The sequence below is a fragment of the Strix uralensis genome, chromosome 2 (genome assembly GCF_047716275.1).
Source record: "Strix uralensis isolate ZFMK-TIS-50842 chromosome 2, bStrUra1, whole genome shotgun sequence".
In the NCBI taxonomy this organism is placed as follows: domain Eukaryota; kingdom Metazoa; phylum Chordata; class Aves; order Strigiformes; family Strigidae; genus Strix; species Strix uralensis.
Window position 1 is genome coordinate 138034738 of NC_133973.1, and position 24168 is coordinate 138058905.

Genomic DNA, 24168 nt, shown 5'->3' on the forward strand with positions numbered 1-24168 from the left:
AGCTTTGCCCGTGATTTCCAAAAACCACATTGCCCAGCACAGCCTGAGACACCCAGGCAGGGAGGGACCGAGCCGGACACAGGCCAGTCCTGCAGCCTGGCTCTACGCCCGAGCTAATTAAGCCTTGATAAGAGTCAGGCCTCATTAGCGTGGCTGAGGCACTGGCTGATGCATCTCAATTGCGTCCAAGCATGAACCAGCAAGTCCTCGTTTGGCGCTGGGGCTCCAATTCCCACTAACTTCCCCATCCCTGTGCTCAGTCCCATTTCGCTGGGTGGATGTGCCCTGGACTTTGAGGTTAAATTGGGCTTTTTTGGCTGTTAGCACAGCGATGCCAATCTTCACCTTCAGACTGAGCTACCACCACTGTTCAGGAGGACCCACCTCTCCCCTGTGGAGTCCGCAGGGATTAGGGCTTCAGTCACACTCGTCTTTGCAAGTCGCCGCAATGGTTAATCACCCTCATTATTAAAAAACGTTCTGCCTTATTTCTAGTTTAAATTCATCCAGCTCCAGCCCCTGGAGCATGTTCATTTTGTCTGCTAGATGAGCGAGTTGTGTGCTTTCTTGTGGAGATGCTTAATGACTGTGGTCAAGTCAATCCTCAAACCTCTCATTGTTAACCTCAGTAGATTGATTTTTTCATACAGTTTTCAGGCTCACTTGAAGCTTTGCACTTGTTTTCTTAATCCTCACCGGGTCTATCGGCCTCCACCCTCCCTGGGTCTCCTCAAATACAGACCCGGGCTCGGAGGAGCGACTCCAAGAGCCTCGTGACAGCTTCATGTGAGGCTCCTCAGTGCAGCTGCTGGAATATTTCGCTTGAGCTTAACATGTCTTATGGGGAGCGGCTGAGGGAACTGGGGGGTTTAGTGTGGAGAAGAGGAGGCTGAGGGGAGACCTCATGGCCCTCTCCAACTCCCTGAGAGGAGGGTGCAGAGAGGGGGGATGAGTCTCTTGAGCCAAGGAACCAGCGGCAGGCCAAGAGGGAATGGCCTCAAGCTGCGCCAGGGCAGGGTCAGACTGGCTCTTAGGAAGGATTTCTTTGCAGAAGGGGTTGTTGGGCGTTGGAATGGGCTGCCCAGGGCAGGGGGGGAGTCCCCATCCCTGGAGGGCTTGAAGAGTCGGGCTGACCCAGCGCTGAGGGATCTGGTGGAGTTGGGAACTGTTAATGTTGGGTTGATGGTTGGACTGGATGATCTTCAAGGGCTTTTCCAACCATGATGATTCTGGGATTCTGTGAGCTGCTGCTATTTAACATCTCCCCACCATGTCTCCTGCTGGCAGAGACAGCATTTCCCTGTCAGTCTGCTGGCTACAATATTCAGCTTCTTTTTACATGCAAAATGGAAATATTTATTAAATATTTCCCGTGTTGGTTTACTCTCCCTGTTCCTGCAGGAAGACCTCTTCACATGCCATGGCTAGAATGCCTTTTCTTAGGGGTCTTTTACTTCCCCATAGAGTTTTGTGGACTGACTTTCTTTTTGAGGTTGAATTTCAGAATTCCCCATTTTTAAAGGTTCCTGTCAATCTCTCCTGCCAGCTCCGGGCAGAAAATAAATCCACAGCTCCCCACGGTGCTGGCCAGTGCTGTGAGCCCAGGGCTGAGGGACAAGGACAGAGACTCAGTCCCAGTCTGCGGAAAGAGAGGAGATGTGGTTTGGGGGTGGCAGTCACAAAAAGAGACGCCGTTTTATTCCTGCCTTTGCTGTGGACCCCACTGAAAGCTTTGCAGTGCCACTCGTGGAGCAGCATTTCCAGAGCTTTATTTCCAAAGCGCGGTCAAGCTGCCGATCTCTGAGTGATTTCCCTGTTCTTCATTCTATCTCCGATGCTGCGATTTTCCTCTGCTGCCTTAAAAATAACATAGGGTATCATTCTTGGGCATCTTGCCCGTTTCACACCCTTTTTTATCAAAAATAACGGGCCGCACCTTCGGGCTCACCAACATCTGGCAGCTGCCATGCGCCGTTCAAAAAACGCGCTTGAAAAACACCTTGTTTGGTGCAGCCTCGCCCTCGTTTGTAACAGCGGGTGGTTTTGGTTTAGGTTGTTTCTAACAAAATAACATAAAACGTTTTACAGCATGTGCCAACCCGTATGGCAGGAATAAGTCTTTTTTAGGAGCTGTAATGCAGTGAGTTTAAACAATGCAGATAAATCAGGAAGACTGAGATGGGAGCCTGTCTCGAACGAGGAGCTGGAAATTCAGTATATTGCAGCACCTCTGTGGTTGCCTCCCGGTGATCTGGTGAGCTCTGTGCTCTGCTCTGCAGCCTCCCACCACGTCATTTTGCTACAGCCAGCTGCCAAATCCTGTCCAAGCCATGATCCGCAGAGTTTCATGTGCCGTGGTCCCTTCCTGGCTCCAGCTCAGTCTGAGTCCGTAGCCGGTGCCTGGTGGGAAGCAGCACACAGTGGTGCATCCAGAGGGCTGGGGGAGAATCTTAGACTGGTTTGGGTTGGATGGAGCTTAAAGCCCATCCAGTGCCACCCCCCTGCCATGGGCAGGGCCACCTTCCACTAGCCCAGGTTGCCCAAAGCCCCATCCAACCTGGCCTTGAACCCTTCCAGGGAGGGGGCAGCCACAGCTTCTCTGGGCAACCTGTGCCAGGGCCTCACCACCCTCACAGGGAATAATTTCTGCCTTAGATCTCATCTAAATCTCCCCTCTGTCAGTTTAAACCCGTTCCCCCTCATCCTATCCCTCCCCCCTGATGACGAGTCCCTCCCCCCTTTCCTGTAGCCCCTTTCAGTCCTGGGAGGCCGCTCTAAGGTCTCCCCGGAGCCTTCTCTTCTCCAGCTGAACCCCCCAACTCTCTCAGCCTGTCCTCACAGGGGGGTGCTCCAGCCCCCCGAGCATCTTGGTGGCCTCCTCTGGCCCCGCTCGAGCAGGTCCGTGTCCTTCTGCTGTTGGTGCCCCCAGAGCTGGACCCAGCACTGCAGGGGGGTCTCCCGAGAGCGGAGCAGAATCCCCTCCCTCGAACCATCATCCTTACAAACATCCTGAAATAAGAGTTCATTAGTTCATCCCTTACAAGATCTGGGTGAGATCTGAAGCCCCTGCAGATGAAAATTCAGAGCAGAGCCCACAAAATGCCTCCTCCTCTCCCTGCCCCCTTTAGCCACTGCCTGAACTGAAGTGGATTAGCCACCCTACCCACCTGCACCAGTATTTCACATTTACTGGTGGTCACTTCAAAAGGTTTCAGGGTGCACTTCAAAAGGTTTTCCGTAGGCTGTGCTCAGCCAGGGCTTTGCTCCAAGCTTCATGGCACTTGCTTAGACTCCAGGGGAGGCTGGAAGTGAGATCTACACCACGGCAGGCACAGGAGATCCCCAGAGCTGAAGATGACTGGGGTATCTAATCACGGGGTCTCTAATATTAAAATGCTAAGAATCATTTCTTTAACCAAACGGCCCAGCAGCAGCGGACCCTTGGTCTGAACCAGGGCAGTTACTTCTGTGCTCCGCAGGCCAGATCCTGCCTGCAGGTGACTTTGATCCTCTCAGCCTCAAAAGCCGTTCCTTATCTTCCAGATAAGCCTAGTGCAGTGATGCTACTGGTTTGTACTGGTTTGGTGAAGGTGCTCACAGCGCCTGAGGCTGTTCCATGGGGCTGAGTCGCACCTTGGGTGGCCGTGGACACCCGTGGGGGGTAGGAGGCACCACCAGGTCGGTGCCTGTCCTGAGGGAGGGGTGTGCTGTTCAGATGAGGAGTTCGGGAGGTGATGGGGTGTTGTGGTTTCCAAACCCTCCTTGCCTTTTGTAAAATTTTCCACTGTATCTTAACCAGGATGCCCTTGGACGCTGCTGTCCAGAGAGGCATGGAGACAGCCGACTCTCCTTCCCCAGTCCTTCTGGACTTGCCCCAGTTCGGAGCCGGTGTGACCTTCAGCCACCTCCCTCTTGCCATCCGCGTGCAAGAAATAACACATAAACCCCTTCAAACCCGCTTTTTTTTTTGGCAGAAAGCTTACACTGGCGAGCTGGCGACGTGGCGTGCCTCTCGCATCCTCCCCTCGCCAGCCCCCGTCGCTCCGTCCATCCGTCCGTCCATCCATCCATCCCTGTCCCCCCCTCTCCCCGCCGTCTCCTTGGCAACGCTGAGCGCACATCCTGGAAAACTTTATCCGAAATCTGCTCTGGGCAGCTTTCCAAATCCATGCTAACCTGATTAGGTGTCTCTGGGGCCTTGGCTGGCTAATCAAATTAGATAGCACTAATGGTAGTGAGGACTTTGAGTGGGTAGAGAGCAGTAAAACACAGTGTATACTTAGTGATAATTATACTTGCTTTTGTGTCATTGATTTATATGCCTCCCCCCCCACCCCCTGCCCCCTTTTTGTTTTCGTTGTCTTTAAATGCAGCTATTCGGAGGAAGGAAAATGGCTGGTATGATGAGGAGCACCCGCTGGTCTTTCTTTTCTTGGGATCATCTGGAATAGGTAACGCCTGGGTTTTGGAGAGCGGGACCAAGAGCCTGGTGGAGAGGCTGGGCTGGGCGAGGGGGCTGCGGCAGGGCCGCTCCTGGGGCTCATTTTTCACAGGTTCTGCAGAAAATCCCAGTTAAAGGCGCTGTCGTCCTTCCACCCGCTCACCCAGTCCCTCCTCCCGCGGGGCCGGTGCTGGGGCACCAGCAGCCTCACACGGAATTATCCCCAGGGGCCCTCCGACACTCAAGAAGGGGCAGTTTTCCCAAAAAGTGTTATTTTCACAGCCCGCTGTAGGAATGCCTCCGTGGGTGGGGTGATAGGAGAAATTTGCTGCTTGCAAACCAAATCTCTGCTCATCCCGCTCCTGTGGGCCAGGATTGCTTTGTATTGACAGGATTTTATTGACACCGATAATATTTGTCCCCGAGCACAATAAAATGCAACACGACAGCTGATCAGTTCACAAAATGGACAAAATGACTTCTAGTCAGGGGAAAAAAAAAAAAACAAAACAAACAGCTTTAAAGTAACCGAACTGTGACATTTGAAACAACCTCGGTGCTTTTCCTGCGTCCGCTGGCCCCCGTGGTCCTTGGGAAGGTGCCGGGGCTGGGGGGGTTACGGCGACGGGACACACGCACGGTTGCTGCCGGCCCAAGCTCCTGCCTCAGAGCGGTGGCAGGCCCAGTGTTAACCCAAAATGAGTTGCTAGAAAGCTGTATAAAATCAGTTTTCAAGACTTCATTGCAGGTCTGAGGGCTCAGCAGTGTAAATTGTCAGCTCTCCAACTCCCATGTATTTCCGTGGGGTTTGGTTTTTTTTTCCTTCTTTTACTGCCATAAAAAGGAATATTGAAATCAGAAAGCAAAGCAGCTGAGAACTTTATTGTCTCAAATGGATATTTTATGCGGGTCTTGATGTAACAGCAGTCTGAAAGCTCAGATACGTGTAATCTAAAATATCTGATGCGCCCTCACATTTCAGTAGATCCCCACAGCAAAGGTCCGTTCACACACACGTGTCTGTATGCGGTAGGTGTGAGCACACGTATATACCTGGATGCTCACGCCTGGGGGTCTACGATACGGCACCATACAACGTCAGCGAGGCTTGAACTGAAATAAGATGCTAAATTTTGGCAGAGACTTCCCCTGCCACAGCAGCCTTCCCAGCACAGCCATGAATCCCCGTTTGTACAGCCCTTTCGGGGTGACCTAACGAAGTGATCCTGCAGATCTGAGCCACCCAATTTACCAAAAATCACCAAAATACAGCTGTGCCGGGATGGGGATATGTCATTCTCCGGGAAGACTGCATTTTTTTTAGCTAGTTGGCTTTTCAAGACGCATTTTTTTTATTTAGAACAGTTGTTTATGCGCCTGCTCTCTGCCCTGACACACGTCAGAGTGTATTTTTCGGCGTGCAGTTAAATCTGAAATGGACGTCTGCGGCACGCGGGCTTCAGTGTGTGAGGTGCTGGTGTTAACCCACTGAGCATCTTCTGCGCCCGCACCTCACCCTCATCAACCATCCCAGGAACCAAAATCAGCCAAATTCTCCACCTGAGAAACCCAATAAACTCAGCAATGAGGTGCCAGTGGGTGGCAGCAGGGCAGAGGGGTTTGCTGGCTGAGCTGGGGATGTTTCCCCCCTCCCCGGGGTAGAACCTGCCTGTTTAATGAAGTTTTTCCCTGAACGGACAGGTTGGGAGGACAGGATCTGGCTTTTCGTGAGCTGGTGGGTGTGTGTGTCCAGGTCAGTGTGGATTTGCTCTATTACTGATCATTCCTAATCCTGGAATTTTATGGGAGTTGCCTTATATAAATTAAAGAAAGCAAGATTATCCCATTTCCCTGAAATTCTTTAGAGAGTAAAAGACACTGCGCATGACACTGAGGGTATCGAGAGTCAATGTAGCAAAACTCGGATCTAACCACACCTTTTTGTGGCAAAAAAATAAAAGATCTGTCTACCCACTGTGTAAAAATGAACTATGAAAAACGAAGCAGCCGGCGCGGTGATGCCGCTCTCCCCTCAACCCTGTAACTGCCGCCCGGCTGTGCCCGGCCCCACGCCCTCGGCGGGGTGTTACCCCGGGGCTCCGGCAGTGCCACCCTCTTCCCACGAGTGCATTTGCAGGAAAAAACCACGAGTTTTGGTTACAGGGGGTGCCAGCGCTAGCGCAGCTGACGGACGGACAGACGGTGGACAAAGCCTGGTTTAACGCGAGTCTGTTCTTCCTTGTCTTTGGAACAGGTAAAACCGAGCTGGCCAAGCAGACAGCCAAGTACATCCATAAGGATGTCAAAAAGGTAACGACGCCTCTTCCCTTCGCTTTTTGCTGTCCGGGTGCTTTTGATAACAGGGTGGGGTTGGTTTCTGGCTTTTCTAGGCTGGAAGTCCAGCTTACCGGTCAGCCCAGCTGCCTGGCAGCCCACTGAATTCATCCATAGAAGAGAAATGTGAGGGCTGTGCGTGCCGGGAAAGGGCTTCTGCTGCGTTAAAATGAACCCATGAAAGTCCCCGTCCCAATATTTGAATTGTAAAAATCTAATGGGATTTAACAAGATCTTGTGTTCCCCGTTGGAGGGTGCTGGCATTTTGACATCCTGTGTTGTGAACGTATTTTGTGGCCTCTGTCACTAATAACCCTGTAAATTGTTAGAAGGATAAAACACTGAAAATCCATTTTCCGTGCCCAAAGTCTCACTGTACCTGTACGGACAGTGGAGGTGGCAGCACCACTTTCATGCGGGTTCTTAGTGCTGAAACATTTGGGATCCAAACAGCAGAAGCTGTTTGTGTGGTTTAGTTTATTTTCCACTTGGCAGTTTTTAGTGAAGATGGGTTAGAATCCTGTCTAAGTGGTAATGAATTAGTAGGGGAATAGCTCAGGGCTGTCTGAGATTTTGATAAAAGCACCATGCATTTAAAGCCAGGCTCCCCGATTCACAGTTAAGCCTCTGCCTGCCTTTAGGACGAGCCTAGCTCTCACAGAGGACTGGGGAAGGTGCAGAGGTTAGAGCCGGGGATGAGGAAGAAACACCAGCAGAGCTGCCCCCTGCACCGATGCCAGATGAATCCCTGCCCCCCCCACATCCTCCAGCCGAAAACGGACACGAGATAAAATGCCACGTGTAGAAAGAAGATCAAAAGTAAAACAACGCTATAAAAATGGCAGTTCTGGTTTCTTTTCCTCATCCTTCTATAATTGCCTTCCAGAAGCAATAAATCCCGGCTCCTGCCTCTCAAGCACCTTCATCCCCATCCAGGCACCTGGAACTGGTCAGTGCCCGGCCAGACATCAAATGGAGAAACCAGTTAAACACTGAATGCTGTCTTAATTCAATAGCATGCACAAATCGGAGTTTTATTGGCAATGAATCAGCTCGACCATCGGCGCTGTAATGAGCGGTGCGCGGCGGGGGGGTCATAAACCTCACCGGTGGTTTTGGGGGTGCAGCAGCTCGCAGGAACTGACGGATTAAGGAAGGAAAACCTGTAACTGTCCCATTTTCCTACTGCTAGAGAGGCTGCAAGGTCATGACAGCTGCTGACCCCCTTACCCAGCCTGCGGGGAGTGAGTGGAGACGGGAGGGCTGGGAGCAGGATCAGACCAAAGCAGAGCAGGTCCCGCAGAGCCCAGCCTAGGCGCAAGTTTTCACAGAATCCCAGAATCATCTGGGTTGGAAAAGACCTTGAAGATCATGAGTCCAACCATTAACCTCACACTGACCAATATTTTTAGCAATAATCACACCTCGGATTAACCTCATTGGCTATGATACTGCCACTGTGCAAAGCTTGTGCCAGGGATGCTCTTCGCATGCCAGGATCAGGCCCCAGCTTTCTACGCCTCGCTCTGCCCTGATATTTTAATATTTCACAGGGAAAAGCAGCTGTTTTGAATTGAAATCTGCCCCAAAGTGGCCTGAACTCTCACCACCCAGGTTTCGCGGAGAGCAGCACCCCGGGCAGACTCTCCTGCTTTCCTCCCTCCCCTGGGAGATCGTGGCAGCACCATCTTAGTTTGGTGCAGAGAAGGTTCCGGGCTCCCTGTGCACTGCCAAACATCCTGGCCGTTAACTCTGAAGCTGAATATTTAAGCCCAGGCTGGACGGGGCTCTGAGCAACCCGATGGAGTTCGGGGGGGTTGGATTAGATGACCTTGAGAAGTCCCTTGGCCCCAAACCCTCCTGTCACTCTGTGGTCCCTCATGACATACCCCTCCCTTTGCTCTTCCCAGCAAATAATTATTTTGCCTGGGTCTCTGGCTGCTGTTGGAGGAGGATATTTGCGTTGGCACATTTACAACCAGGCTCTGAGGGTCTGTAGCAGCACGGGGTCACTGCCTGATCCTGCCTGGGAAGAGCCGGGCTTAGCGGAGCGGGAGGTGCCGGCTCCGATGGGTGGGGAGCTGCTGTGTCCGGCTGGAAGTGCCTGCGCTGATGCTGGGAAAGGTCAAGCTTGTCCTCAGTCACCTGGGGCTAGATGATCACTGTAGGTCCTTTCCAACTGAAATTAGTCTAGTCTAGTCTAGTCTAGTCTAGTCTCACGCCTCTAGGAGCTAGGTTACAGCTGCAAGCCCAGGAAATTCCGCGCCTGCAGTGAATCATTGGCTTCTCAAATGCAAAAAGGAAGCTTGGGTAGTAGCTGTAAATTCTCTAACAATATTACCTATTGAAGGTGATCGCCCACAAACCTGGTTTACCTCAGCTTTATGATTCTGATTTTTTTATTTTTGTAGAGAGGCGTTGCGTTCTTCTTGTGATTTATTTCTAAAAAGCCCAACCGCAAGAATAACCGTTTTATTTAGCAAATTGCGAGTTGCTGTTTCAGTCCCATCTGTATCGCTCCGGCTCTAGCGAGGAGCTGAGCGGCCGGGGGCTGTGAACTGGCCGTGGGAACAGTTCCTGGCTCTCTTGGAGACGCTGCCATCATCTTCCTCTTCCTCAGAATAACCCTCAGCATTTCACGGTGGATCTGGCCACTCGGGAACCACAAAAACCACGTGCAGCCACCTGCCTGGTTCTGGAGGAGCTGTAATGAAACTTGAAGAACGTTCATCGAAAATCACGTTAAGTATTTCTTTCTCTTGCAGGGATTCATCAGACTGGACATGTCAGAGTTCCAGGAGAGGCACGAGGTTAGTAAACGGGCTGTCTCTGCTTCCGAGAGCTTCGAGTTTAATTTGAACAAATCCTGTCGATGCCCTCGTGCCCCTGCGTTTGGGCCCTATTCTGGGCGGTGCTGAGCATCCCCCCACTGCCGCTGAGTGTGACAGGCATCTCCTGCCTCGCCCTGGCAGTGGCATCCAGGACCTTCCCAAATCACTTCCACGTTTGCCAGAAAACGGGCAGTTTGGTGTGTCAGAGACACGGAGCAACAGCAGCTGCTCCGGGCCGTGCAGTAAATTGCAATAGGGGAAATACCAGCCAAAAAAAAGCAATTTTAACTCAAAAAAAAATGATGAATGGAGACCGAGGAGCAAGAAAAGCTTTAACAATTTATATCTGATGCTGTGGCTTCTGTACATGGTGTCAGCCCTTGGGGGAAGAGATTGTGCCTGAAAACCTGCAGTTTAGGCACAAGGCCAGGCAGGCAGAGCTCAGCCTAAAGCCCCGTCGCCCTCCTTCCCGCCGGCGCGTTGCTGAATCCGGTGCGGGCTCCCTGCCTCGGCACACCTCCCACGGGGGAAGGGGGGAATCCAGCAGAATGGGGGGAGTCCAGCAAAAAGGGAAATCCAGCAGAAAGGGGGGAATCCAGCAAAAAGGGGAGAATCCAGCAGAAGACAGGACTGTGGTGCAGAGCCCCCCTCTCCCACCACACCTCCTGGTGCCCCAGGAGAGGTGGGACATCGCACCAAGGTCACCGCCAGGGCTTGGGGGGAGCCCTAAATCCCTTTGGGGGGGGGTCTGTCTCCCCACTGACCGTACAGAAAGCAACGAGGTCCTAGCTGAGACAGGCTCATAATATTTTTCTTTGGATGGCTGTGAAGGGGTTTTGTATTTTTTATTGGTGAGGTGCACCCAAAATCCAGAAAGTGCAGGATGGGAAATATCCCGTGAGGGATCTGAGGGTTGTCCCCATAAACATTGGTGCGTTGATTTATGGAATTTTATTTAGAAAGAGTGGTCAGAGAGTGGAATAGGCTGCCCAGGGAGGGGGTGGAGTCCCCATCCCTGGGTGTGTTTAAGGGCCGTTTGGATGAGCTGTGGGGGGATGTGGGGTAGGGGAGGACTTTGTAGAGTCGGGCTGAGGGTTGGACTCGATGATCCCGAGGGGCTTTTCCAACCTGAAGGATTCGGTGATTCTGTGGAGACAGGGAGGGAGGAGGAGGAGGAGAACTCGCTGGCTGGGACCTGGGAAGATGATGTCTTGGAGGAGAGGAGGAGGAAGGTGCTGGTGAGGAGCTCAGAAGGCCCAGTCCAAGATGGGAGTACTGGTTTTTTGCATTTCTCGCTGCCAAGGGCAGGGGTCAGGCGTGCCAAGGGCTGTGCCAAGGCCTAATTCAGGTTTCAACCTGGCACGAGGCAGTGGGAGCCTCAGCACCACCGTCAGGAACTGCAGGGCCCTCGAATGGCCGGGGCTAGAAAAGCCCCAGAAAATTTGTTATTTTGGCCAAAGCAGTGAGCTGAAGGAGTGTGAGAAGGGAAGATAGAGACATGCTTGCAGCTGGCCTGCTAGATCGGTTATGGTAGGACCTGACACCGTAGGAGTAGAAAATAGATAAAAATAAAGCCGTGGTGATGCTTCAGCACAAAGAAAGAGGAGTTAGGAGTAGCGGTTTAAATGTGAGATATAAAATACTGTGCCCTGACAAAGACAAGAGGCAAAGGGAAGGAATAAAGTAGAGAATTGCGGCGAGAGCAATATAAATTTTTCAAGCAAACAAGGATCAGGAGGTCAGCCCAGGAGACGGTGTCCTTTGAAGGAGCCTGGGGACCCTCTTGTAGCCCCAGGCGCAGCGAAACAAATGCAACGAATTAGCTGCCGTCGGCTAATTTCTGCTCGCTGGGACCCCCCCTCACCTCCGTATCGTGTCGTGGGAGTGGGCAGGGGCGGCGATGCTCGGGGAAGGGGATGGCAGCTGTCCCCGGGCAGCCAGGTCGTATCGCTCGGCAAAAAGGAGCCACTTGAGTGGGAGAGTCATGGAATCACAGGCTGGTTTGGGTTGGAAGGGACCGTAAAAATCATCTAATTCCACCCCCCTGCCATGCACCTTCCACTAGCCCAGGTTGCCCAAAGCCCCGTCCAACCTGGCTTTGAACCCTTCCAGGGAGGGGGCAGCCACAGCTTCTCTGGGCAACCTGTGCCAGGGCCTCACCACCCTCACAGGGAGCAATTTCTGCCTTAGATCTCATCTAAATCTCCCCTCTGTCAGTTTAAACCCGTTCCCCCTCATCCTATCCCTCCCCCCTGATGACAAGTCCCTCCCCCCTTTCCTGTAGCCCCTTTCAGTCCTGGGAGGCCGCTCTAAGGTCTCCCCGGAGCCTTCTCTTCTCCAGCTGAACCCCCCAACTCTCTCAGCCTGTCCTCACAGGGGGGTGCTCCAGCCCCCCGAGCATCTTGGTGGCCTCCTCTGGCCCTGCTCAAGCAGGTCCGTGTCCTGTACAAGTTCAGTGCTGGTCGGCTCTGGCTGTGGTGAAGCTGCCACGGCTCCTCTCCTCTGCCAGCCCCGAGAGGGGACACACCGGTGCAGCCGTGCCACGGCACACGCGGCTTTAGTCATTCCCCAGCACCAAGACCACGACAGACTCGCCCTTCACCTGTGCTCCTTCCTTGTCCTGGATTAAGGAGAGGAAATTTCTTTGTTTTATGAGGATTCGGGATTTTGCTCCAAGAATTCCTTCTGCTTCCCATACAGCCACCCGGCTGTTGACTCTCCATGTCCAGCATCCCAGAAAACCACACAGAATTAGCAAACTCACTGATAATTTTGTTCTTTTCAACTTTTGTGCACCTGAAGGGCTGTGACGTCGGACGCAGCCTCAGGCACGAGTTGCTTGAAAATGCTCCAAGCTGTACGTCAAAAATTACCTGTCACTTTTGCCAAAACATTTCTGTTGTCAGAAAGATTCTTCTGAACGATCTTGTAAATGTTTAAACCTCATTTAAAAAAAAATGTAGTGTCAAGAATTAATGAAGTTGGTTGTCGATACAGGAAAAGTATTTTCCTTGTGGCCTCTTCCCAAGCTTTGATTCTTTGCCAGAGCCACCTGCCACTCATAATCCTTTGAATTGTTGCTCTTAAAAAGGCTAAAGGAAATGAAAATAGGTCTTGGGCAGCTGGGACAGGTCGCTCAGACACTGTTTAGAAAAGCAAGAGTGGTGCCTTTTTGCCTGCCCGTGGCTGCTGCTGCAGATTCTGCTGGTTAAAGCACTGGGCGAGGTAATTACTCGGCAGCCACCAAGCTCCATTTTGCCAAATTGTTGCTTATTAAACTGATTTTGGGATACCTGGGGTGCGATAGATGTCACAAAGAATATAGAACTGGATTTGTCTGCGGCAAAGAGCCGTGGCTGCCTGCTGAGCTACCTGGGCTTCGTTCCTGGCATCCAGGGATCATCTCACACGTGTTCTTGTTGCTTCCTCCTAGGTCGCCAAGTTTATTGGCTCTCCCCCTGGCTACGTGGGCCACGAGGAGGGCGGGCAGCTCACCAAAAAGCTGAGGCAGTGTCCAAATGCTGTGGTGCTCTTCGACGAGGTTGACAAAGCCCACCCGGACGTCCTCACCATCATGCTGCAGCTGTTCGATGAGGTAAATCCACGTTTCGGGGTCAGAATCTGCACAGGGGCCCTTGGGAAGGGGTGCAGTGCGAGGGACGACGGGCGCGGGAGATGTCCCGGAGTGGAGCTGAAATGCTCCAGATCGATAGTCCCTCGCAAAAAATGTGAGCCAGCCAGCCAGCCTCTTTGTTTTAACACTAGGAGACAGGATGATGCTGAGTTCTCCTGGTGGAATAAATGACATCTTTAGGCAAAGAAAAAGCTGGTGATGGGAGGGTTGGAAACTTGAGGAAGAAGCCTGGAAATTGGATTGTCCTGTGTCACCAGGAAGGTGTGACAGTGAAGGCTGTGTCATGAGGATACCGCTAAGGAAAAACAGCTCGGTGTGGGAGTGGGTGAGCTGCTGGTCCTCGGCAGAAAGCAGGAGTGAGGAGAGGAGGCAGGAGGGCGACAGCCCCGTTCCATGGGTGCCCTGCACCCACCTCCCACCTCCACCTCCATGGCATGGAGGAGCCAGCAGTGTGCCCAGGTGGCCAAGAAGGCCAATGGCATCCTGGCTTGTATCAGCACTAGCGTGGCCAGCAGGGACAGGGAAGGGATCTTACCCCTGTGCTCGGCACTGGTGAGGCCGCCCCTCGATTCCTGGGTTCAGTTTTGGGCCCCTCACTCCAAAAAGGCCATTGAATGACTCGAGCGTGTCCAGAGAAGGGCAACGGAGCTGGTGCAGGGTCTGGAGCACAGGTGTGATGGGGAGTGGCTGAGGGAACTGGGGGGGTTTAGTGTGGAGAAGAGGAGGCTGAGGGGAGACCTCCTGGCCCTCTGCAACTCCCTGAAAGGAGGGTGCAGAGAGGGGGGATGAGTCTCTTGAGCCAAGGAACCAGCGGCAGGCCAAGAGGGAATGGCCTCAAGCTGCGCCAGGGCAGGGTCAGACTGGCTCTTAGGAAGGATTTCTTTGCAGAAGGGGTTGTTGGGCGTTGGAATGGGCTGCCCAGGGCAGGGGGGGAGTCCCCATCCCTGGAGGGGTTGAAGAGTCGGGCTGACCCAGCGCTGAGGGATCTGGTGGAGTTGGGAACGGTCAGGGTGAGGTTCATGGTTGGACTGGAGGAGCTTCAAGGGCTTTTCCAACCTCGATGATTATGGGATTCTGTGAAATCAGCTCCCAAGCCCCAGGGACGGGTCAGGGTGTTGCCAGAAGAGCAGGTAGCCTGGGGACTTTGTAGTCCACCAGTATCCTAATTGATTGTTAATTGCTGTTTTTTACTTCGGATTGGTTAATTTATGACTTTTCAAGGTGGCATGAGGTTTGTCTCACACCTTTCCTCCCCCAAATATAGAATCACAGAGTGGTTTGGGTTGAAAGGGACCTTAAAGATCATCTAGCTCCTGCCCCACTGCCATGGACCAAACTCTGGAACTACCTAGGAGGAGTCTGGGGCTGCTTCCCAGGACTTGAGCTGGCTCCAGAGGAAGCTAAACACTCTTGGAGATGCCTGGGAGGAGGCCTGGAGAGCGACCGGGCATGGACCTGCCTCCATCATTAAGAAATCTCTTCAACTAACAACCTAGGACGAGTCTACTGAGGACTTGAGCTGGCTCCTGAAGAAGCCAGAACACTCTTGGAGATGCCTGGGAAGAGGCCTGGAGAGCGACCGGGCATGGACCCACCTTAATACACGCAAAAGTCCTCAGGCAGCGACTTTGGAGGAGCCTGGAGCTCGCAAACATGTTGTGTTTGCTGGGGGAAGGTCCGTGCCTGGTGCCTCTCTGAGAAAACTCCCCAGGAGTGTGTTGGCCTCCTTTGATCAGCTGAAGTCCCCGGTAGCAGCCCCAGCCTCCTCTGGTGTGGCTACCCCAGTTTCATCGACGTTGAGAGGCAGATCCCTTCCCGTGAGCTCCCCCGTGCGCCAGGCATCTCCGCACTGATCCCACTGGCAGTGGAACGAGGGTAGATCCCCGCTGTCGCGAAAGGGAGCACAAAATCTGTCCCTTTGGAGGCCGTTGCTGGCCTGGCGCGGGCAGCTGCCTGCTCTCTTGCGCGAGCGCCCGGCACAGACACGCGTCTCCAGGCCCTGCACCTTCCGCTGGGCCCCCGCCCGTCACACGGAATCTTTTCACTTTATTTTTAAGGTCCTTGCTCTGCCCTCAGAGGCAACCGAACTCCGGAGCAACACGCTGGAAGGTTTTGGTGGGGGTTTTTTTTTGTTGTTGTTGTTTTAAGGATTAATAACACAATTTTTTCTTGCATAGATCATCGCAGCAGCAGCTAAATGTGAAATCAATTCCTGCACCACACACTTGACAGGGCAATAACCCAAATGTTAATCTCAAGCACCCAACAAGGATTTGTGTCATTGTGCTGGGTATCTGCTGCTGGAGACATATCGAGGAAAGAAACTGCCTGGGGAGCTGCTTACTTTTGCCTTATTTTTCTCCCTTTTGGATTTTATTAATCAAGAGAACTAGTACTTGTGAAGGCTCCTGGGCTGGTTTGGGAGGAGGGTTGTTGCCACAGCAGCTGGCTGTGGCGGAGCACGGTGCTGGCCTGCCCTGGTTTGGTTTGCTGGGCGATGCCGTGGGTGTGAGGGATGTTCTCTCTCACCTCTTGGCTGTCACGGCCTCTCCGTTGCTCAGTTCACCCCGTTACAGCCATAACCTGGTTATTTCTGCACTGTTATTTCAGCTTGGCTTGGTTTGGGTCAGGCTGTTAAGCAGCCTGTGCTTGCCTGTGGCACTTTTAAAGCCCCCCCTGAGCCCTCCCTGCCCTCCCAGGGGGAAAAACAGGCCCCGGGTGTTACAGAATCCCAGAATCATCGAGGTTGGAAAAGACCTTGAAGATCATCTAATGCAACTGTTTGTTGCAGGGCAGACTGACGGATGGAAAGGGGAAGACCATTGACTGCAAAGACGCCATCTTCATCATGACCTCCAACGTGGCAAGCGATGAGATCGCCCAGCACGCCCTGCAGCTCCGACAAGAGGCCGCGGAGATGAGCAAGAAAAGGATCGCAGAAAACTTAGGTACTGCTCTTTCAGCCTCATGCTCCAAATCCCTAAAGAACCCCCTCTCCTTCCTAACGTTCAGCGAACACCCCTCTGCCAGGGGGGAGCACCCGGAGCCGCCCTTCGGCCGCGGCGCTGGGGCAGCCTCAGGGCTGCTCCTCTACCAGAGGGAAGGCAGCTGCCCCATCCTTGGTGCGCTGTCGCCTTCCAGCATGACCCTGGAGCCCCACACCCTGATCTCCACCGTTCTCCCTCTGCTTTGGGCTTGCTCTCTTCCAAAATCCTCCTTATTGGAGATCACATCTTTGGAGGAGGCTTCAGATCCCACCTCTCGGCCTTCCTCATCCTGTGCGTCCTCCCCTGGGTCTCCTCACCCTTTTCGTTCTCTCCAGACTCTCCCAAATGCTTCCTAGAAAAGACCGGGGCTGGCACAGGGGTTCATATTAAAGAGGAAAAGTCTTGTTTCCTCACAGTCCCTCTGAAACGAACTGAGCTTAATCAGTACACAGCGCTGAGGGATCTGGTGGAGTTGGGAACGGTCAGGGTGAGGTTCATGGTTGGACTGGAGGAGCTTCAGGGGCTTTTCCAACCTCGATGATTCTGGGATTCTGTAATTTTACTTCACCTTGGAACAGGAGCCCTGCACCCACACGTCAGCATCCTGTAGAAAATTTTCCCAAAATGTGAATTAGGTAATAAAAGGAGAATTGAGTAGAGTAAGAGCGGCCTCTAAGATCCCAACTAAACTCCAGCTGACGGCAGCAAAGCCCCAATTTATGTGCAGACCCCCCCCAGTGCCTTCACCAGCCAGTTGGTGATAACTCTGGTGGCACCAGGATGCCCCAGTGACTGGTAGGTCCCTGCTGTGTCACAGACAGACGGACAGATGGACGGGGGTGCCTGTGCCCGTCCCCTCTAGCTCTAAAATACGCGTCAGTTTGCGCTCACAGACATGGACACGGGCAGCAGAGGGGAAAACCATCTCCATCACACGCTGCTGCGCCAGCAGGGAACCGGGGAGTCACATCTGGTGGCTGCGTCTCCCCTCTTCCCCTCACCGGTAGTAAAAAACTCCGTGGTTCTCACGGCTACACCGTCTTTCCTCAAGGTCCATCCCGTGAGCTCTGCTCACCAGTGGAAGGGCTGGAGAAGCTGTGGCTTGCAGCGTGCGCTGCGGCCGTGCCTGGGAGACAACCGCAGCCACGGCTCCGCAGGAGCAGGAAAAAATGTTGCGTTTTGGCATCAAATGTATTTTCCAGCTTCTTTCTCACTGTCTCTTCCTTTTTGTTTTGAGAAGTGGATGCCAAAGCTGCCTTAATTCAGAATCTTTAAACTTCAATCAAACTAGGTAAAGGACAAAGCATGCCTGCAACTGAACTTTCAAGAATAACATTTTAAAATGCCAAGCGCTTTTCTCCTAAATGAGGAAAGCATTGAATTTTAATTTCTAGACCTGCACAGCAGACAGCTGCAGTGAGCGAACGGCCGGAAAATGCGTTTTGGCTCAGGAGCTCGCCCTCAATTGAGTTTCGTGGAGCTCCTCGCAATTTACTGACTCTTGGCGTGGAGCTGCTGGTGAAGGCAGCGGCCCGGAGGTCAGCGTGAGTGCCTGGGCGGGCAGATAAATGGAAAGATAAAGGCAAGGAGCCGCTTCCGCTGCATCTCTGCGAGATATTGCAGGTGGCAAAACCTGAATGCCGGGGGCAGCTCTGTCTCCGCCGCCTCCTCCAGCTCTCCCCTTCCAGAGCGCACTGCCAAATCCCTGTTGCTATCGGAAAAACTCTTTGGGGTCTTTTAGCAGAAAACAGAGAAGAGAAACGGGCCAAATCCTTCTAATCAAAGACCCCCCCCCAACTCCATTCAGACCCGCGTGGCCGCCCTGTCCGTCTGCCCCACGCTGTGCAGCAAAACCCCCACCCAGGACACCCTCAGGACACCCAGGACACCCCCAGGACATCCCCAGGACACCCTCAGGCCACCCAGGACACCCCCAGGACACCTCCAGGACACCCAGGACACCCTCAGGCCACCCAGGACACCCCCAGGACACCCCCAGGATACCCTCAAGACACCCTCAGGCCACACAGAACACCCCCAGGACACCCCCAGGACACCCAGGACACCCTCAGGCTCACCCAGGACACCCCCAGGATACCCTCAAGACACCCCCAAACATCCCCAGGACACCCTCAGGCCACCCAGGACACCCCCAGGACACCCCCAGGATACCCTCAAGACACCCCCAGGACACCCAGAACACCCCAGGACACCCTCAGGACACCCCCAAGACACCCTCAGAACATCCCCAGGACACCTAGGACATCCCCAGGAAATTCCAAGGACACCCCCAGGCACCCCTGGTGCCATTTTGGAGCTCACAGCTCCGCTTTGTTGCGCACCAGTGTCAGTCCAGTGAAGCCCCAGAGCCCCTTCTGCCGCTGCTGGGGGTGCAACGATCCTCGCCAAGGCTCCCAGCACCCAGCACGGGTCTTTCTGCACCACCCTGCGTGTCAGGGTCCTATCCAGGCACGAGGGATCTCCTGCTGAGCGTCCCTGCGTCAAAAATAGCACGTGGAGTTAAATGCATAAAGATGGAGGAGGAAATGAGGCAGTGAAGGCAAAGAGAAGAGGGGATTTGGGTGGCAAAGAGGTAAAACCCTGCGTCTGAACCCTCATCGTGTCGTTCTGAGCTGGGATTTGGGAGCCAGCCAGACCCTGGCTCCATCTGCAGTCAGCTGAGGGAAGTAGACTCCGGCTGCAAAGTCTGACCAGGGGGATTTGCTGGTTGCTGAAGGCTCTGGGGACCCTCCCTCTGTGCCAGAGCTGCGGGAGCCTCTGCGGAGCAGCCCCAGGTGACGATGTCCCCCTGGGTGACGGTGTCCCCTGGGTGCAATGGAATCAGCTCCAGCTCCCAGAGCCCGGTCGCTGGCTGGGGCACGCGGAGGCCAAGCGAGAATTTGTGTCGACTAAAACGTCCGGACAGCAGCTCCGGGGGGGGTGCAGGGCAGAAAGTGGGGGCAGAGCCCGTGTGTAGGGTGCTCTTGGGCACCCAGCGTGCACAGTGGGGTGGGGGGGAGCAGCCACAGGAGACCCAGCCCCCCTGTCCGGAGCCTCCAGTGCAGGGACACCCCCCTGCCAAACCAAGCGTGGCTGGTGGCACCCGTGGAGGTTCTGGGTCTGTTCTAAAGCCCCCTCCAGACCCCCACCTTGCCCCCCCTGCCCAGCCACCAGCTCCTTGCCACGCTGCTTGGCTCATCCCTCCTCCAGAAGCTGGTCCCCCCCCGTAGCCACCAACACCCCCCATCCTCCTGTCTTTCAGACGACGTCCAGATGTCCAGCAAGATAACCATCTCCAAGCAGTTCAAAGAAAAGGTTATTCGCCCCATCTTGAAGGTAGGGATGATTTTTTTTTCATGGCTTATGTTCTCCGAGCTTTGGTCACTCGATGCCATACCCCCCATTTTCCTCCCCCAGCGCTGAGACAAGTGACGCGGCGTCATTTTTTTTTTTAACTTTCCAGCCACAAAGATGTCAGGTCAGAGCCCAGCAGAAATAAATATCAGCTGCTTCTTCGCTCCCCGTGCTCTTGTATTAGAGCAACAGTGTGAGACAAGAAGGGGAACAGGGGTTGGGAAGTGCTGCTGTGGGATTTGGGGGGTTCTCTGCTCTCCCGGGGGTCTGCTCAGCTCCTGGGGGCCAGGAAAACCCAACGGCAGCAACGACACGGGAGTTTCTTTAAGGTGGTTCTGAAGAGGGATTGAATGACTCGAGTGTGTCCAGAGAAGGGCAACGGAGCTGGTGCAGGGTCTGGAGCACAGGTGTGATGGGGAGCGGCTGAGGGAACTGGGGGGGTTTAGTGTGGAGAAGAGGAGGCTGAGGGGAGACCTCCTGGCCCTCTGCAACTGCCTGAGAGGAGGGTGCAGAGAGGGGGGATGAGTCTCTTGAGCCAAGGAACCAGCGGCAGGCCGAGAGGGAATGGCCTCAAGCTGCGCCAGGGCAGGGTCAGACTGGCTCTTAGGAAGGATTTCTTTGCAGAAGGGGTTGTTGGGCGTTGGAATGGGCTGCCCAGGGCAGGGGGGGAGTCCCCATCCCTGGAGGGGTTGAAGAGTCGGGCTGACCCAGCGCTGAGGGATCTGGTGGAGTTGGGAACGGTCAGGGTGAGGTTCATGGTTGGACTGGAGGAGCTTCAAGGGCTTTTCCAACCTCGATGATTCTGGGATTTTGTCACCGTCACTCACTGTCCCTGACCTTCTCCCCCTTATCCCTGCAGGCTCACTTCCGACGAGACGAGTTCCTGGGGAGGATCAACGAGATTGTCTATTTTCTCCCTTTCTGCCACTCGGAGCTCATCCAGCTTGTCAACAAGGAGCTGAACTTTTGGGCCAAGAAGGTAAAAAAACCCACCCGTGGCTTGCGAGGTAACTCCTCAAGTGGTGCACAAGCAGGAGGAATCAATCCCTGCCCGAGCCTTCAGCCTCCTGATGCAGACACAGAGTGAACCCACATCATTACACGTGTGAGGGGACCCTGCTTGGGGGGGTGGGGACCTCTTGGGACGGGGGGGACGGTTCTTCCTCTCTTGATCTGATCTCTTGGGGGGGATAAATAGGAATTGGGGGAGGGGGGGGTGCTGGCTTTGGTGGCTCTGGTGGCTTTCCTGGGGCTGGGGCTGCTCAGCACCCCACGGTGTTGAGGGATGGGGTGCCAGCGTTGCTCGAAGGTGTCAGTAACTCCTCCTCCTCCTCTTCCTCACACGCCAGGCCAAGGCGAGGCACAACATCACCCTGCTCTGGGACAGGGAGGTGATGGACGTGCTGGCTGACGGCTACAACCTGCACTACGGTGCCCGCTCCATCAAACACGAGGTGAAGGCACGGCCGGAGCGTGGGGGAGGCCCAGGGCATTGCCCCCAGCCCTGCGCTGCCTGGTTGGGGAGCACGGGGCGGGGGGGGCACGGGGGGGCTGGGGCTTGGCTCTGTGTCACACAAGGGGGTCCCCATGGCACCAGGGGGGAGCTGGCGGAGGTGTGTGCCACAGGGGGTAAATGGTTGGGGTGGGCGGGGATTTCTGATGGGGAATCAGAATAAATAATAAAAAAGAGGAAGGAATAAGGGTGGCGGGGGGTTCTGATGAAAAATCAGAATAAAGAATCAATAATAAATTCATAAATAATAAGGGTGGCAGGGGGTTCTGATGAAAAATCAATAATAATAAATATTTAATAAGGATGGCAAGGGGGTTTTGATTAAAATCAATAATTAATAATTAATAGGAAATAATCAATAATAAAGAATAAGGATGGCAGGGAGTTCTGATAAAAAATCAGAGTAAATAAATAATCAATAGTAAATAATAAGGATGGCAGGGGGTTTCTGATGAAAAATCAAAGTAAATAATAATAAATAATAGTAAATAATAGTAAATAATAAGTGTGGCAGGGGGTTTCTGATGAAAAAATCAGAATAAAGAGTAATCAATAGTAAATAATAAATAATCAATAGTAAATAATAATAAATAATAAATTGTAAGAGTGGCAGGAGATTTCTGATAAAAATCAGAATAATAATAAATAATAGTAAATAATAAGTGTGGCAGGGGATTTCTGATGAAAAATCAGAATAAAGAATAAATAATAGTAAATAATAATAGATAATAAATTGTAAGAGTGGCAGGAGATTTCTGATAAAAATCAGAAAAATAATAATAATCAATAATAGTAAATAATAGTAAATGATAGTAAATAATAAATAATAATAAAAAATAATGACAGTGGCAGGGGATTTCTGATGAAAAATCAGAATAAATAATAATAAATAAAAAATACTCCATAGCAAGCCATAATTGATGGCCAGTAGCAAACCCTAAAGGTGGCCTGGGGAGCCCAGGGCTGCGGGGTGCTGAGGGGTGCTGGGGTGCTGGGGTGCTGAGGAGCTGTGGGGTGCTGAGGGAGGGGTGCTGAGCTGTGGGGTGCTGAGGCGCTGAGGAGCTGTGGGGTGCTGAGGGGTGCTGAGGTGCTGGGGTGCTGAGCTGAGGGGTGCTGAGGCACTGCCCGCCCGTCCCGCAGGTGGAGCGGCGCGTGGTGAACCAGCTGGCGGCGGCCCACGAGCAGGACCTGCTGCCCCCCGGCTGCACCCTGCGCCTGGCCGTGGAGGGCTCCCGCACGCAGCCCCTCAGGGGCCCCGACGGCGCCTCCGCGGGCGCCCAGACCCCCAAAGCGCCCACCCTGCGCCTGGAGATCGTGGACAAGGACAGCACGGCCCGGAGACTGGACATCCAGGCGCCGCTGCACCCCGAGAACATCGCGCACTTCTTGTAGGCGAGAACACACCCCCCGGACTGGGGGCGCGGGACCTGCCCCCCCCCGGCCTGTTCTGGGGTGACCAGGTGCCGCGTTGACCCTTTGGGGTCCTGGGGGAGGGGGGGGAGAAGGTGTTGGGGCTTTTTAAAAACCAGGAAAACAGCAGATTTCAGCCCGTACTGGCGCCGGGTGGGATTTGTCAGCCCTAAAGAAGCACCTGGCGGGGGGACAGGGCCTGACTGTGCCACAGGTTGATTTTAAACCCCCCCAAGAACTCTGAGTCTGCATTTTGCCCGTTTTTCTCGTTATTTATTGCAATAAACGCGGCCTGCGCATACGCCCTTCTGCGTCTGGTGTGGAGAGAGCGGGGGGGGGGGGGGGGGTTGCCCATGGGCAGGACACTCCTGCACCTCCCACCCGCCGCTGGGAGCCGTCACCAGCACCCCCACGTCCCCCCGCTGCTTTTCCTCTGACCCTGCTTCCAGGAAATATTTAATACCGGGCTTAACCCAAGCTGGCCCCATGGCAGAGCTGGAGCAAAGGGCCCCGGCCCAGACAAGCGCCGGCAGGCATCTCTCACCGGGAAAAATTGGATTTTTCCACCGTGTTTGGAGGTTCCCTGCGCTCTGCAGGGCCGGATCCTGCCCCACCAAAGGGGAAAAAATCCTCCCGATTTCCCCCATTTTCTTTGAGCAACCGGCTCCGAGCTTGCCAGGGTTTGGGGGGGGACACGTGGCCCAGCAAAGTGAAGCCCCCCCCTTGCCCCAGCGTCCCCACAGGGTGGGTTTTTTTTGGCGCTGGCACATTTTTGAGGGGATATGTGATGGTTTAGGGGCGCTGCCTTCACCGTCCCCATCCCTGTCATCGTTTCCTGCCGTTGGGGCTCAATTCCACGACGCTGCCACGGACCCGAGCGCTGCCTGTGAAGAGGGGGAAGGAAGGCTGGAAAAAAGGGGGAAAAACTGCCAAAACAGAGCTGCCTCGTGCCCGTGGTCCCCTCTCGACCACCCTCCTCACCCCGAGTGGGCAGGGCTGCAGTGGGGGGCAGGGTTTGGGGAGGGGGGGGGTCCCCCAAAAACACCAAGGTGCCTCGCAGGGCAGTGAGCGGCCTCCCCAAAGCACCCCAGAGATCGTCCTCTCCCGCAGCGATGAAAAACGCCGATGGATGTGGGGGTTCAGCTCCCCCCGGCCGAGATCCGGCACCGCAACAGCCCCGGGGCAGGATGGGCATCACCGTGGGGCCAAACCGGGGTCCCCGGGGGCTCCCCGGGTGCCAGCCAGGCCCCAAAACTAGGGGGGGGGGGGGGGGGGTGCAAGGGGGGGAAATGGGGCTGAAAAAGGTGGGGTGGGGGGCAAGGGGGGCAGAGCCCAGGGGTGCACAGGAGTGCTGGGGGGTGCCTGGGGGTGCACAGAGGTGCTGGGAGTTGCCTGGGAGTGCCCAGGGGTGCACAGGGGCGTACTGGGGGGTGCCAGGGGTGCCCAGGGGGTGCCTGGGGTTGCCCAGAGGGTGCTGGTGAGTGCTGGGCGTGCTCAGGGGTGCCCAGGGGTGCTGGGGGTTGCTTGGGGGGTGCCAGGGAGTGCTGGGGGGTGCCCAGGGGTGCTGGGGGGTGCCCAGGGGGGCTGGGGGCTGGGGGGTGCTGCTCAGGGTGCCTGGTGGGTACCAGGATTGCCTGGGGGTGCCGGGGGGTGCCTGGCAGCGC

General features: G+C 54.4%; 1 protein-coding gene and 1 non-coding gene across 2 annotated transcripts in view; one reads left to right on the forward strand and one right to left on the reverse strand.

Annotated features, from left to right (window-relative positions):
• The window catches only part of CLPB (ClpB family mitochondrial disaggregase), a 96550-nt gene extending 73741 nt beyond the window's left edge, over positions 1 to 22809 (forward strand). Inside the window, exons 8-16 of the mRNA XM_074860611.1 lie at positions 4374 to 4451; positions 6696 to 6751; positions 9541 to 9585; positions 13040 to 13201; positions 16032 to 16188; positions 19490 to 19563; positions 20441 to 20560; positions 20931 to 21035; positions 22235 to 22809. Coding sequence (XP_074716712.1) covers positions 4374 to 4451; positions 6696 to 6751; positions 9541 to 9585; positions 13040 to 13201; positions 16032 to 16188; positions 19490 to 19563; positions 20441 to 20560; positions 20931 to 21035; positions 22235 to 22486 — 1049 coding nt within the window. The 3' untranslated portion in view covers positions 22487 to 22809. The remainder of the gene's footprint in view (positions 1 to 4373; positions 4452 to 6695; positions 6752 to 9540; positions 9586 to 13039; positions 13202 to 16031; positions 16189 to 19489; positions 19564 to 20440; positions 20561 to 20930; positions 21036 to 22234) is intronic.
• Positions 8177 to 8244, reverse strand: LOC141940337 (U4 spliceosomal RNA). Its single transcript, XR_012627964.1, has one exon. It is a non-coding gene; the product is annotated as a U4 spliceosomal RNA (small nuclear RNA).
• Positions 22810 to 24168: the final 1359 nt, after the last annotated feature.